We start from the raw sequence: 12,721 nt of genomic DNA, 5'->3' as shown, positions 1-12,721 counted from the left end.
AGTAAGCCTTTCTCTCAGCCACCTACTTCTCTAGTCAAGTTTGTGCTTTTTATTTCTCTCTCTTTTATTCTTCTTCCTCTTCCCCCTCCCCACCTCCTCCTCCTCAAAGGGTTTCTCTGTGTAGCCCTGGCTGTGCTGGAACTCACTTTATAGACCAGGCTAGTCTTGAACTACTAGAGAGCCACCTGCTTCTGCCTCTCAATACACACACACACACACACACACACACACAATTTTAAGTGTGTGTGTGTACTGTGTGTACGTGAGTGCTGGTACAGGAGGCTTGGATTTCTCAGGAGCTGGAGTTACAGGCGGCTGTGAGGTGCCTAAGTGATGGGTATTAAACCCAGATCCCCTTTAAGAGCAGAATGTCCCCTTACCCGCTGAGCTGTCTCCAGCCATTTGTGCTTTCCCCCCTCCCTGGAATTTATTTGTTTGTTTGGAAAGAGGGTCTCTATATAGCCTGAACCCAGTCCTCCTGCTGGGGTGACGGGTGTGAACCACACCTGGTTCCCTAGACCTGTTTTCTGATGTGGGACACAACATATTCACTAAGGAGAAATCAAGTAGAGACGCGTGGGGATATCCATTGTCCTGGGAAGGAACCTCTGCTAGTGTTTGGTTACTCAGAAGTATTCCTGGCCTTTCACACACAGTGCACTAGACCACAATGCTGTGTGGCTGTGTGGCCCAGAGCCAGGGCTGACTATAGTATCTGGGAGTTTAATCTGGCCTCTTGATGGCTGGCTGCATGGGTACGGCCATCTTGCCCGTGGTCAGGTCCCAGCACTGACTTCCCTGACCTCTCTCCCTTCCCCAGATCCAGAGCCAAACCTGGTGGTGCGACCCTCCCTCGAAAGCCTGCTGGCAGCCAGCAGCCACATGTTGAAGGAGGTGCTGGAGAGCCCCTTCTCAGACCCGCTCAAGAACTTGCGGCTTCCGCGTGAACTGAACTCCAATAAGAAATATAGCTGGATGCAGAAGAAGGAAGAGCGGGTGAGCCCTTGTCCTCCCTTCCTCCCGGAGGCCTGAGAGGCAGAGGCAGATGGGCAGGATCCGACCATCCAGCTACCTTCACCTTTTTGCTATGTGGCCCTCAGTTGGTCATCTCCCCTCTCTTGGCTTTCCTATTGTTCTCACACGGTGTCAGGCCTGTCCTGTGGGTACTGTGTGATGGATCAGCATGAAAGCATAATGGAAATGAGGCCTGGGACTACCCTTTTCTGCCTTTGTGGTCTCAGGTAGCTTGAAGGACAGACTTCGAACCTGTGTGTGTAAATAACGCACTTGTTATTTATCTCATTAGACCATTACTTCTGGGTAGTGTTTAGTCGTGTCATCTTAAGTGTGGGTGCCACTCGGCAAGGTTGGCATTAGGCAACAGCAAGTGCAAGGCTAAGACAGGAGGATATGAGAGTTCCAGGCCAGGTGATGCTACTTAGTGAATTCCACACCAACCTGAACTCCCAAGTGTAATGCCAGAAACCCTAGGTTTGAGCTCAGCCTCGGAGAAACTGCACATGGTGGTGTTCACCTGTGATCTCAGTACTCAGGAAGAAGAGACTGGAAGATTAGACGTTGAAGGCCAGCCTGGGCTATATGAGACATTGTCTCTGAAGCAAACCAAGCAGAATAGGGGGCAGCAATGGGATTCAAGCATCAGCAGACAGCATTCCCCTCCTCATTTGTCTCCCTCTCTCTCCTCCCGGGACCCCTTGCAGATGTTTGCTATGAAATCTTCCTTGGAGGACATGGATGCGCTAGAGCTGGACTTCCGGATGCGGCTGGCAGAGGTCCAGCGAAGGTACAAAGAGAAACAGCGGGAGTTGGTCAAGCTCCAGAGACGCCGGGACTCGGGGTGAGTGTCTCTCTCCCCAGTTTGTGCCCCATCCTGGATAGCTGGTCCGTAGGTCGACTTTGGTAGTGGTCAGGTGTGTGCGTGGACCCAAGTGCCCCACTCCGCTTCCCGCCCACCCCAGGTTCCTAGCCGAGCCTGTGAATTCTTTTTAAGGGACAGGCACGAGGATGCCCATAGAAGCCTGGCACGCAGAGGCCCTGGCAGGCCGAGGAAACGGACCCACACCCTGAGCGCCCTGTCGCCCCCCTGCAAGAGAGGGAAGAGCCACAGCAGTAGCGGAAAGTAAGGCTGGCCCCTCCCCTCGGTGGGTTGCGGACTGACTGGTACCCAGCTCGGAGGGGAGGAGCAGGGCCCCCCTGGACGGCGCCCACCGCTGGGCGCCAGGGGACCTGGTCGTGCCTGGCGTTCTGATCCCTGAACGGCAGCTCCCAGGGAGCCCGGACTGCTGCCCTGTCCAGGAGGGTGAGCCAAGAGGAGATTGGAAAGACCCTCAGTGGCTTAACTCTAACCCGAACTCTTGGCCCCGCCTTCTGCCCCAACCACTTCCTCACCATTGGAGACAAACTTCTGCTTCTTTCCATGGCTCCTCCCTACCGGAAGTACCATCCAACTCCAGGCTTCTAGGACAGTCTGGATACAACACTGTCCTCCTGGGATTCCACAGGAGACCAGGGCTGCTCTCTGGGGACAAGGTCCTCTTGGGTGGCACTGCAGCCATTTCAGAGGGGTCCTCCTGAGGTTGTCTTGATTGCTGGCTGGGATGAGGGCTCTTTTTCTCCAGGGCTAGGCATCTGCCAGATGGGCTCAGCCCCCCTGCATACGTGTAAGCAGGCCAGATGTGGTGCTTAAGGAAAGGGGTTGGTACATCAGAGTGGGTGGATTCTAGGTGCTTGTTTCAAGTGCTTGGAAACAAAAAGTTGTCTTGGAGTGGCCACAGGCAGAGTAGTAGGATGGTCGTGGTCTTGTCATGAGAGAATGGCCCCCGTCTTGCGGCATCTTATAGTTAACCTTGGATGTTCCTGACTGGAAGAAGAACAAGAGGTGAACATATGTCCATCGCCAGCAGCAGGAGACGGTGAACAAGAAATGATGGGGAATAGATAAAGCAGCCCGGGTCATCAGCAGTGCAGGCCCAGGAACCCGAAATGTGTTACTGATTATACTAAGCTTACTGATGGGGTCCCGGCCCCACCCCTCCTGTGACTTTGGACAGGCATTAGCTTTTCTGAGCCTCCAGTTTCAGCTTCCTCATGTGTTTCAAAAAAAACAAAAAAAACAAAAAATCAAAACCAAACCAAGAAAAAAAAAAAAAGCCCCAAACCCCAAAAGCCAGTCATGAGTACTCTGGGGCTAGAGCGTGCCAGGTACAGTGACTGGCTAGCGTGCACAAAGCGGTGGGGTGCGGTGGCCCAGACCTGTCACCCCAGCATTTGGGAATCAAGGCAGATTCACAAATTGAGAGACACTTGTCTCTGTGTCCCTGCTCTTTAGACAAGGGGGCTAATGCAGGCCTTCCCCTTCCTCCCATCTCTCTGTGTATAGATTACCTTAAGATTTCCCAAACTTAGCTTTTGGTGCAATTTTGGTAAAGATATGACTTACTCTGTGTGTGTGTCTGTGTGTGTGTGTCTGTCTGTCTGTCACCCCATCAGGGAGAGGCTGATGGAGGATGCTGACTTGGAAGTTTTTTTTTTCTTTTCCCCATCTCTCTGTGCACACCATTCACTAGCATTAACCTGTCTCCCCACACTGATTATCCTGGCATCCACCACCCTTTCTTCTTTTTACCCGGAGAGCCCAACCCTTCAGGGCCACATGGGTACATTGGCCTTCCCTGTTGCCCGTGACCTGGCCGAGGTGCTGACCCTCATGGTGTGTTTGGCTTTCAGGCTGAGCAGCAAGTCCTTGCTGACATCAGACGACTATGATCTGGGAGCGGGGATAAGGAAGAGACACAAGGGGCCCGAGGAGGAGCAAGAGGCCCTCATGGGCATGGGGAAAGCCCGCAGCAGGAACCAGAGCTGGGACGATCACGACTCCTCATCTGATTTTATGAGTCAGGTCAGTAAACAGCTCAGCCTTGTGGATTTACTTACTGGGACAAAGGTCTCAACTTGGAGGACCATAGGTCCTACCTGAAGAACTCAACCTTCTCCATGGGGGTCTCTTGAGCCCTGCTTCTGTAGAGAACTGGTTAGAGTTAGCTTCCTCACTGCTGGGAGAAAAAGAAGGCCCAAGGAAGATCAAGGACCTGGCAAAGGAACAGGGGGAGGAGGTAGGGCTAAAAGCTACATCATCGGGTTGTGTGCGCTGAGACTTCTGCTTCGGCAGGCGGGAGGTTAGAGCACACGTGCGTAACCAAATAGCGGTAGCTCCGTTGTTTAGCAGTGTAATTGTTTAATGAGCACCTTGCTGTTGCACTTGGGCTCGATGCCATTGTGATTCAGGCTGACTTCTGCAGGGGTAATTTCTCATCGCTACAGAGCCTTGAGACTGTGTGCTCACGGACCGTGATTCTGAATGCTAATGTTCTGCCTCGTGAAGCCTTGTGGGAAGGGGATCTTTTGATTGATTTTTGTCATCAGAGGGGAAATGTCACGTAAAAGGACTGGATGGGGGAGGTAGTCAGTTTGGGGGCTACGGAGAGGCTCAGTGGGTAAACCATTTGATGTTCAAGTATAATAACTGGAGTTACTATAAGCACTGGTGGGTGTGGGGGTTGATCTGTGATTCCTCATCTTAGGAGGTTGGCTCCTGAGAGCAGGCAGGACAGCTGGCTCCGGATCTTGTTCTAGCTTGAATGAGAAACCCCGCCTCAGTGTATAAGGTAGAGAGAGGGAAGGAGGAATATACCCACTGGTACTCTCCTCTCTGCCTGCGTGCATTCAATGCATGTATGTCCCCTGCGTGCGCATGCATGTGCACATGTACGCACCCCCCCCACACACACACCATACATATATACAAAAAAATAAAATTAAACTAAAAAAGATATCAGGTCATGGTGGAGTGTGCAGGTCCAGCCTGGTCTACATAACAAGTTCAGCCAGGGCTTCCTAGTGAGACCCTCTTTCAGAAAAATAAAATCTTAAATAAATCAGAGTGTAAGATAAAGGCATAAAAAGATTGCTGGTTTTTGTACACCAGGATCTCTTTTCTTCTCAGGTCATGGTGAGAGACGCTTTTGTTAATTATCTCAACAACACCATCCCAGCCTCTCCCCTGCCTCCTGCAATCGCTGCCTGATTAAAGATACAGAGCTAGCGCACAGAAATGGCAGAGCGTTAATGCCTTTGAAACTGCACATTTCATTTCAACAAATGACTACCGTTGGCGATAAACGTGCAAGGAGAAATTTAATCTGTGAAATCTCTAATCATTCTCCCTGGTCCAGGCATCCAAGGCACACTCCGGGCGGGCGTTTTCTTGGCAGCTCTGACCTGTTCAGTTGGACAGGCTGGTCCCGACTGAGCAGCAGCCTCCGGCAGCTGCCGTGGGAAGCGGAGACGGAAAGCAGATCTGCCCCACTCTGGGCTGTTTCCAGCCCTGGCTGGTTCATCCAGCTACCTTCTCCAACCCATCTGTAGCCTGCTTCTTCAGAGTTCTATAGGCACTGTCAGGCAGGGCTGTGGAAAGCCAGGATGGGAAGGCGGGTGCCAGCCAGGATTGTTGCCATGGCAACAGCTTTTAATAAGTGATTACTAGGCCAGGCATCTTTAAAACCTTTAAATTTTATGTGTATGGGTGTTCACTTGCATGTATGCCTGTGTACCACGTGTGTTCACGGCCCGTGGAGACCAGAAGAGGGTGTCATCTCCTGGAACTAGAGTCATAGATGGTTGTGAGCCACCTTGCGGGCGCTAGGAATCGAACGTGGGACCTCTTGAAGAGCAGCCAGTGCTCTTAACCATGTAGTTATTTTTCCAGACCCCAGACAAGGCATTTCTAGTAAGTGCTTTTATTTATTTTATTTGTGGTTTTTTTTTCGAGACAAGGTTTCTTTGTATATCCCTGGCTGTCCTGGAACTTACTTTGTAGACCAGGCTGGCCTCAAACTCAGAAATCCGCCTGCCTCTGCCTCCCGAGTGCTGGGATCAAAGGCGTGCACCACCACGCCCGGCTGTATTTGTGTTTTAAAAAGACTTATTTCTGTTATCTATAAATTAGTGCATCCTATGGGAGTGTCATGTCCCCTGAAGCTGGAGTTACAGGGGGCTGTGTGTTGGGAACTGAGCTTGGGTCCTTTGCAAAAAGATTACAGGATCTTAATCTCTGCACCATCTAACTCCTCACTTTGTTTATTTGTGTGGGGGATGGTGGTGCAGTCGTGGGTGTGGGTATGAGTGTGGGCATATGTGGGTGTATGGGGCCTGTGTGGGTGTGTGGGTATGGGTGTATATGGGTGGGTGAATGCGGGTATAGTAGGTGTGTATGGGCATGTGGGGGTGTGAGCGTATATGGATGTGTGTGGATGTGGCAGTGTGTTGTGAGTGGGTGGGTGTATATGGGTGTGTGTGTGTAGGTAGGTAGGTATGGGCATATGTGGGTGGGTGTGGGTGTGTATGGGCATGTGTGAGTGGGTGGGTATATGTGTTGGGGATGTATGGGTGTGTTCATGTATGCATGTGTGTCAGGTACCCTCAGAAGTCAGAGTCTGTTTTCTCCATTATCTGGGTCCTAGGGAATTGAACTCGGGTCATCAGGCATGGTGACCAGTACCTTCAACCTGCTGAGCCGTCTCACTGGCCCTAATACCTGTTACATGGACCTTACTTCCCTGGTTGTCTATCTTCACGATGGCCTCGTGATGCTCAGACACAGCCCCATTTTAGATGGAAGGGCTGAGGACTAGTTAAGCAGTTTACCACGTCTAAAGGGTATGGGATGGTAGTTAGCCCAGTCTCCTAAGCATCTCAACCTGAGACTCACTTTGCTATTTGGTTGTATGTCTTAAACTGTGACCTTCCTTCCTTCCCCAGCTAAAGATTAAGAAAAAAAAGATGGCAAGCGACCAGGAGCAGTTGGCAAGCAAGCTAGACAGAGCCCTCTCCCTCACAAAACAAGACAAGCTGAAGTCACCCTTCAAGTTTTCCGACGGCCCCGGGGGAAAACCGAAAACCGGTGGGGGCTGTGGCAGGTTCTTGACACAGTATGACAGCCTGCTGGGCAAGGACAGGAAAGCACTGGCCAAAGGACTCGGCTTGTCTCTGAAACCCTCCAGAGAAGGTAAACACAAAAGAGCTTCCAAAGCCAGGAAGATGGAGGGGGGCTTCCAGGCCAGAGGCCAGCCCAAGTCTGTCCATTCTCCATTTGCCTCGGAAGTCAGCAGTCAGTCTTACAGTAAGTACAGCCTTGCGCTTCACCGCATGGTGAACACTCGTCTTATCTGCTCCTAATCTCTCTTGCCCTCCTCTGAGGGACTTCAGGGTTTCTTGCAGCTTTGCCCTGTGCCTGAGGCTAGATGAGTGGCCCCCAAACTGGGAATTTCGCCATTGAGTGGCAGATGTATTGCTGGACAGATTGGTGATCGGTGGGCAGAAGCAGATGTTAGTCTCTGGCCTTCCACTGGCCTACTGGAAGCCATCGTTGTGAAGACCTTGTGCCATCGAGTTGGTAGCCACTTAGCTTAGAGTCCTGGAGAGTAACTTCTTCCATGGGCTAGAGATGATGGGTTCCTTTGCCTGTAGGACGCGGGTCATTTGTGCCATGTGTGTCCCCGTTCACGTGTCTACACACCCATACACATGTACATAGCCACACACGTGTACACACCTACACGTCTACACATCCACACACCCATACATCCATACATGCCTACACACCCACACATGCGTACATACCCACACATCTACACATCCACACACCCACACATGTATACACACCCACACACGTGTACACATCCACACACCCATACATCCATATATGCCTACACACCCACACATGCGTACATTCCCACACATCTACACATCCACACACCCACACATGTATACACACCCACACACGTGTACACATCCACACACCCATACATCCATATATGCCTACACATCCACACACGCGTACACCCCCACACGTCTACACATCCACACACCCACACACGTGTACACATCCACACATGCCTACACATCCACAAATGGGAGAAGAAAGTATGAGCCTAAGTAGGAAGAGATGAACTGGAATGGACCAGGCCCTGTTTGATCCACTTGCCCATTACAGCTGGCTGTCGTGGCCAGATGTGTTCTCACTTGGCCTTGTCTACTACAGTAGCCATGTGTGACTAGGGAGCAAGGGATATGGAGAAGCCTACAGGACCAAGGGGCTGACTGAGCTTTTATTCCATCTATGCCTGTGGGTTTTTAAAGCAAGGCAACTCTCCTTGGCCTGTGTGTGCCCTGGCCCTCTGCTTGACAGGGGAATGGGTACACACCTGTTCTGTGTGGACAGGTATCTGATGTCTCAGGCAGGCAGGAACAAGGAGGGCAGGAGTGGCTTCTCCCATCTGGTCCGTGTCACAGAGGTTGACTTGGTATCTGCAGGGTTTGCATATATTGCGTCAGATTCGCTGTGTTTTAGACTTGGCTGGACCCTGGTTCCTGAGAGGTGTGTGTGTGTGTGTGTGTGTGTGTGTGTGTGTGTGTGTGTGTGTATGAGTTTGAATGTCAACTGAAAAAAAAAATAACACGTGTGTTTCTTCTCCGTTTTTTGCTGGTAGTGCTGGGAAGTTGATCTGGATAGAGCTGGATCTAGACATTGCCAAATAGGAGTGCTTCTCTAGCCCCGAGTTTCCCTCTTGTGTCTCCCACTCCTAACAGTTGCTGGTCTGAACTTGAGTTTTCAATCTGCTTGCCTCCACCACCTGAGCTGGGATAGCGGATGCGCGCCACCGCGCCTAGCTTCCTTTGTGTGCTTTGCTTGCTTTTTGAAAAATGATTTGTGTGTGTGTGTGTGTCTGTACATGGGTGTGCCTGAAGGTCAGAATAGGGTGTTGGATTCTTTAGAGCTGGAGTTACAGGCGACTGTGAGTTACCTACCACGTGGTTGCTGGGAACAGAACAAGGGTTGTCTAGAAGAACAGATGCTTGTAACTGCTGGGCCAGGTCCTCAACTCAGTGCTTCCTCTTCTTTCCCTCCCCTCTCCCTTCCCCCGTCCCTCCTCCTCCTCCTCCTCCTCCTCTTCCTCCTCCTCTCTCCCTCTCTCCCCCTTCTCTCTCCCCCCTTCCCCCCACTCTTTTTCCAGGGTCTCATGGTGTAGCCTTGAATTCACTATATAGCTAAGGCTGGCCTTGAACTCCCAGAGCTCTCTGCCTGCGCCCCACCCCACCCCAAGTGCTGGCACACAGTTTAAACTCATGGTTTTATGAGCTTTGGAGTTGAGACATTGTTCTAGGCTTCCCGGGTGTGAGTAGCTCATATTCAGAGAGGTGGGCTGTGCTGGCCATAGGGTTAAGTTGCTGTGTTGTGTGAATCATGTACTTTGTTTTTTTTTTTTTTGGGGGGGGTGTCTTTGACCTGTGGGTCTTCAGGACCAATGATGCTCCAATGGGTATGAGGCCCACCCACCCCTCAGCCTTATGCACCAGGAACATGTTAGATGGCGATAGCGGCAGTGCCCCTCACATCCAGATACATCTGGATGGCTTGGTCACTTAGTCTCTGGTCCTGAACAGGTGCAAGGAGAGAAGGAGCTGGAAAGGCGCGTGGCAAAAGTGGAAGGGAACAGTGGCCTCTTGCTTTTCCAGTTGGGGCTGGAAGACATGAACGTCATGTCATACCTGATGTATTTTTATGGAAGGCCAGGTTGGTGGAATGTCACTTCTAGCCCTCCCTGGCCTTGGAAGGAACAAGTTAGAACACATGAGAGGGGATGGTGGTTCAGTGGTTGGCGCTTAAGGTGTAAACTTGCGAACTTGAGTGCAGTGCACAGAACCTACAATGGAAGGAGAGCCAAGAACCATCTCACTTCCACGTGTGTGTTGTGATGCATGTGAGTGTGCCCGCTAAAACACACACATACACGTGCACATGAACATGGGGAGATATTATGGTAAAGGACTGGTGGTTTGGTGAGCACCCCCTGAAGTTGGGGTCCTGGTTGTGGTGGAGAGTGGAGTTTATCGGTACAGTGGTGTTAGGGATACCCCTGCCCTTGCATGTTTCTCTTGGACTTGAAGATGTTAGGCACTGCCAGGCTCCAACTGTATGTGTTCGCATTATTTTGTTCTGTGTGGGTTTGAAGCAGATCAAGGATTTCTGTCTTGTCTTTGGGGCCCTTTCTTCTCGCCTTGGTCAGCAGCCCAGCAGCAGATCAAGATGGTGTACATTTGGGGTTGAAGTTGGAAGGGACCAAGAGTCTCCCTTTCATTGGGCTCATTTCCCAATCCTGGTAACACAGCGGTGCGTTTAGACCAGAGCCTTAGAGAAAGAAAGCCATCTGCAGTCAACTGGTCAACCTGCCCTCCGATGGAAAGGAGGGGCTAGGGAGGGGCGGGGCTGGCTACGCAGTAATGCCATGGGTGTGAGTGAGCACCCTCACCTGCAGCCCGGATCGATCTGCTCTTGCTGAGAAGCTGAACAAGGGGCTGAGAAGAGGTGCCTAGAATTGGTCCCTGTCAACTGTGTCTTCTCAAAACAGCCACTGGGCTGTATGAAATGTATCTGCAGGGTGGAGGCAAGCACGTGCTCTCAGCCAGTAGGTATCGTAGGGTCCTCCTTCTGAATGCTGCTCGAATGTTAGTTTTCCCAGCCCTGTGATTGGAGAAGTGGATGTACCCAGGGCAGGTGACAGCAGCAGCGGAAAGGGCCCGGTTCACCTCTGAGCAGTCAATCCAAGCTGTGCACGTCAGATCAGAGGAGAGCTGGGATGCCACACATGCCCAGGGTTCTAACACATTTGTGGCCCAGGCTACTGACAGGAAGAAAGACCCAGGTTCAATCCTCAGCCCCAGCACTTACATAAAAGGCAAGCGGGGAGGTGCATGCTTCTGACAAGGAGGCTATGGGGGCTCCCTTGCACGGCAAGCCCCAGGTCCCATCGAGAGACTGTCTCACAAAACAAGGTGGGGTCAGTGAGAAGGAGAAAAGGCGCAGGCCACCATAGCCGAGTTCAATTCCTGCGACCCATAAACTAGAAAAAGAGAACAGACTCACTCAAGTTGTCCTCTGAGTCTCTCGTGTGTTCCCTGGCACAGTCCTGTCCCCAGACATAAACACAGGCACACAGAACAAATTAAAACACAGCAACATTTTTAAAAAGATGGTGGGTACTTGAGGATCTAAGGTCAAGGTTGACCTCTGGTTCCCATACTCATTCATGCATGAACACACACACATACAAACACACATGAGAACACCTACATACACACAAATAAACAAATAAAACCTACTTTAACTGCAGATACGGACTCTGACGAAGACGAAGACTTCCTGAAGAATGAGTGGTCTGCCCAGGGCCCCTCCAGCTCCAAACTGACCTCGTCCCTCCTGTGTGGCATGGTGCCCAAGAACAGCAAGCCAGCCACAGGCCCTAAGCTGACCAAGAGGGGCCTGGCAGGCCCCCGGACTTTGAAACCCAAGGTGGTCACCAGCAGGAAGCAGTCCTTCTGTTTGCTGCTCCGAGAGGCTGAGGCCCGCTCCTCCTTCAGCGACTCTTCCGAGGAGGACTCCTTTGACCAAGGTTACTAGTGCCAAACACAAAATAACCTTCCATGTTTTTAGAGCGAGAGTGGGTGGGAGAGAGAGAGAGAGCAAGAGAGCAAGCGAGCGTGCGAGAGTGTGTGCGCACAGCAGGGATGGCTGTAGCCGTCTAGGTTTTTGGCAGCGTAGCCTGCCCTATCCGCCTATATTTTTGGTTTGTGTTTGCTTTTTATTTTTACTTAAACTTGTGATAACACACTAGCCAGCCCTTAGGGAGCTCTTACACGGACTTGTTTTTTAGTCTCCCAGAATTTCTCACCCTCCTCCCTCTGCACTCCACTAGTCCTCCCCAAGGGCCCCCACCCCCCCACCTCCCAGATCCAAAAGCCCAACCTTACCTTCTCCATACCCCAGGCCGGCCTGGGTTTTCTCTTGGCATGAGCCTGGCGGAGGCTTGCCCAAGGAACATTTTGTATAAAAACAAAAAAACACAAAAAAACAAACAAACAAAAAAACCCCACAGAAAACAAAAAGGGACTTCTCGTGTGGGACTTGGCGTGTGACTTGCTGTTTGTACGCGGTTTTGGTAATGCCAAGCTTCATTAAACATACCGAGTTCATTTTTAACTAAACTGTGTGCCTCGTTTCTCTTGCTATGTCCTTAACTAGACGTTAGGTTGCCGTCCCCCCTCCGTTCATCCCTCCCTCCCCCTCCTCTCTCCCCGCTCTTCGTCCCCACTCTGGAAGCCACGGGCATGGTGGACTGCCTTTCTGTTATTCCAATATCCCTGGTATCTCCGGCACTCATTCCATTTCTCGGGTGTACAGTCCAGTGTTGTATCATCTATCTGTTTTGTTTTTTTTTCCTTTTAAGCTGCTTGTCTGTGTTTTATTTTTCTGGAAGCTTCTGCTACTACCCACCTGTGGTTTTTTTTTTTAAATAAAAAAAAAACACAACAAGAACAACAATTAACTTATCAGTACTTGTTTGCTAACACATCTTTCTGCTTTGAAGGGCATGCGGGCAGTCAAGGCCTATTGGCCGTCTCCTTGATTTTGGTGTTTTGGGGTTTTTGTTTGTTTGTTTTTTCTCTTCCTTGTTCAATTTTGAAAGTGTTGGCTCGGTTGCCATGTTGAGGGTCAAAAATGCTATTTCTTGGGGTTGCTGGACTGAGGTCTGTCTGGCCTCAGCTCAGCCTAGGGGCCCAACACCAAAAGAACATTCTGGCTCCC

At 51.0% G+C, this 12,721-nt stretch overlaps 1 protein-coding gene across 17 annotated transcripts in view; it reads left to right on the top strand.

The window, feature by feature from the left end:
- The window catches only part of Tnrc18 (trinucleotide repeat containing 18), a 99,067-nt gene that overhangs the window by 56,760 nt on the left and 29,586 nt on the right, over window positions 1-12,721 (top strand). For 11 of the 17 annotated variants that reach the window (XM_030254452.1, XM_011240976.3, XM_011240977.3 and 8 more), the window contains 6 exons: window positions 821-996; window positions 1,722-1,858; window positions 2,012-2,140; window positions 3,748-3,919; window positions 6,838-7,198; window positions 11,250-11,528. In XM_030254452.1, coding sequence (XP_030110312.1) covers window positions 821-996; window positions 1,722-1,858; window positions 2,012-2,140; window positions 3,748-3,919; window positions 6,838-7,198; window positions 11,250-11,528 — 1,254 coding nt within the window. Of the gene's footprint in view, window positions 1-820; window positions 997-1,721; window positions 1,859-2,011; window positions 2,141-3,747; window positions 3,920-6,837; window positions 7,199-11,249; window positions 12,121-12,721 lie in introns of those variants that run through there. The other 6 variants (NM_001122730.3, XM_030254450.1, XM_006504689.4 and 3 more) reach the window with 2 other exon arrangements.

The sequence above is a fragment of the Mus musculus genome, chromosome 5 (genome assembly GCF_000001635.26).
Source record: "Mus musculus strain C57BL/6J chromosome 5, GRCm38.p6 C57BL/6J".
Taxonomy (NCBI): Eukaryota; Metazoa; Chordata; class Mammalia; order Rodentia; family Muridae; genus Mus; species Mus musculus.
The sequence above is the reverse complement of the archived record's forward strand: the minus strand, read 5'-3'. Positions and strand labels throughout refer to the sequence as shown.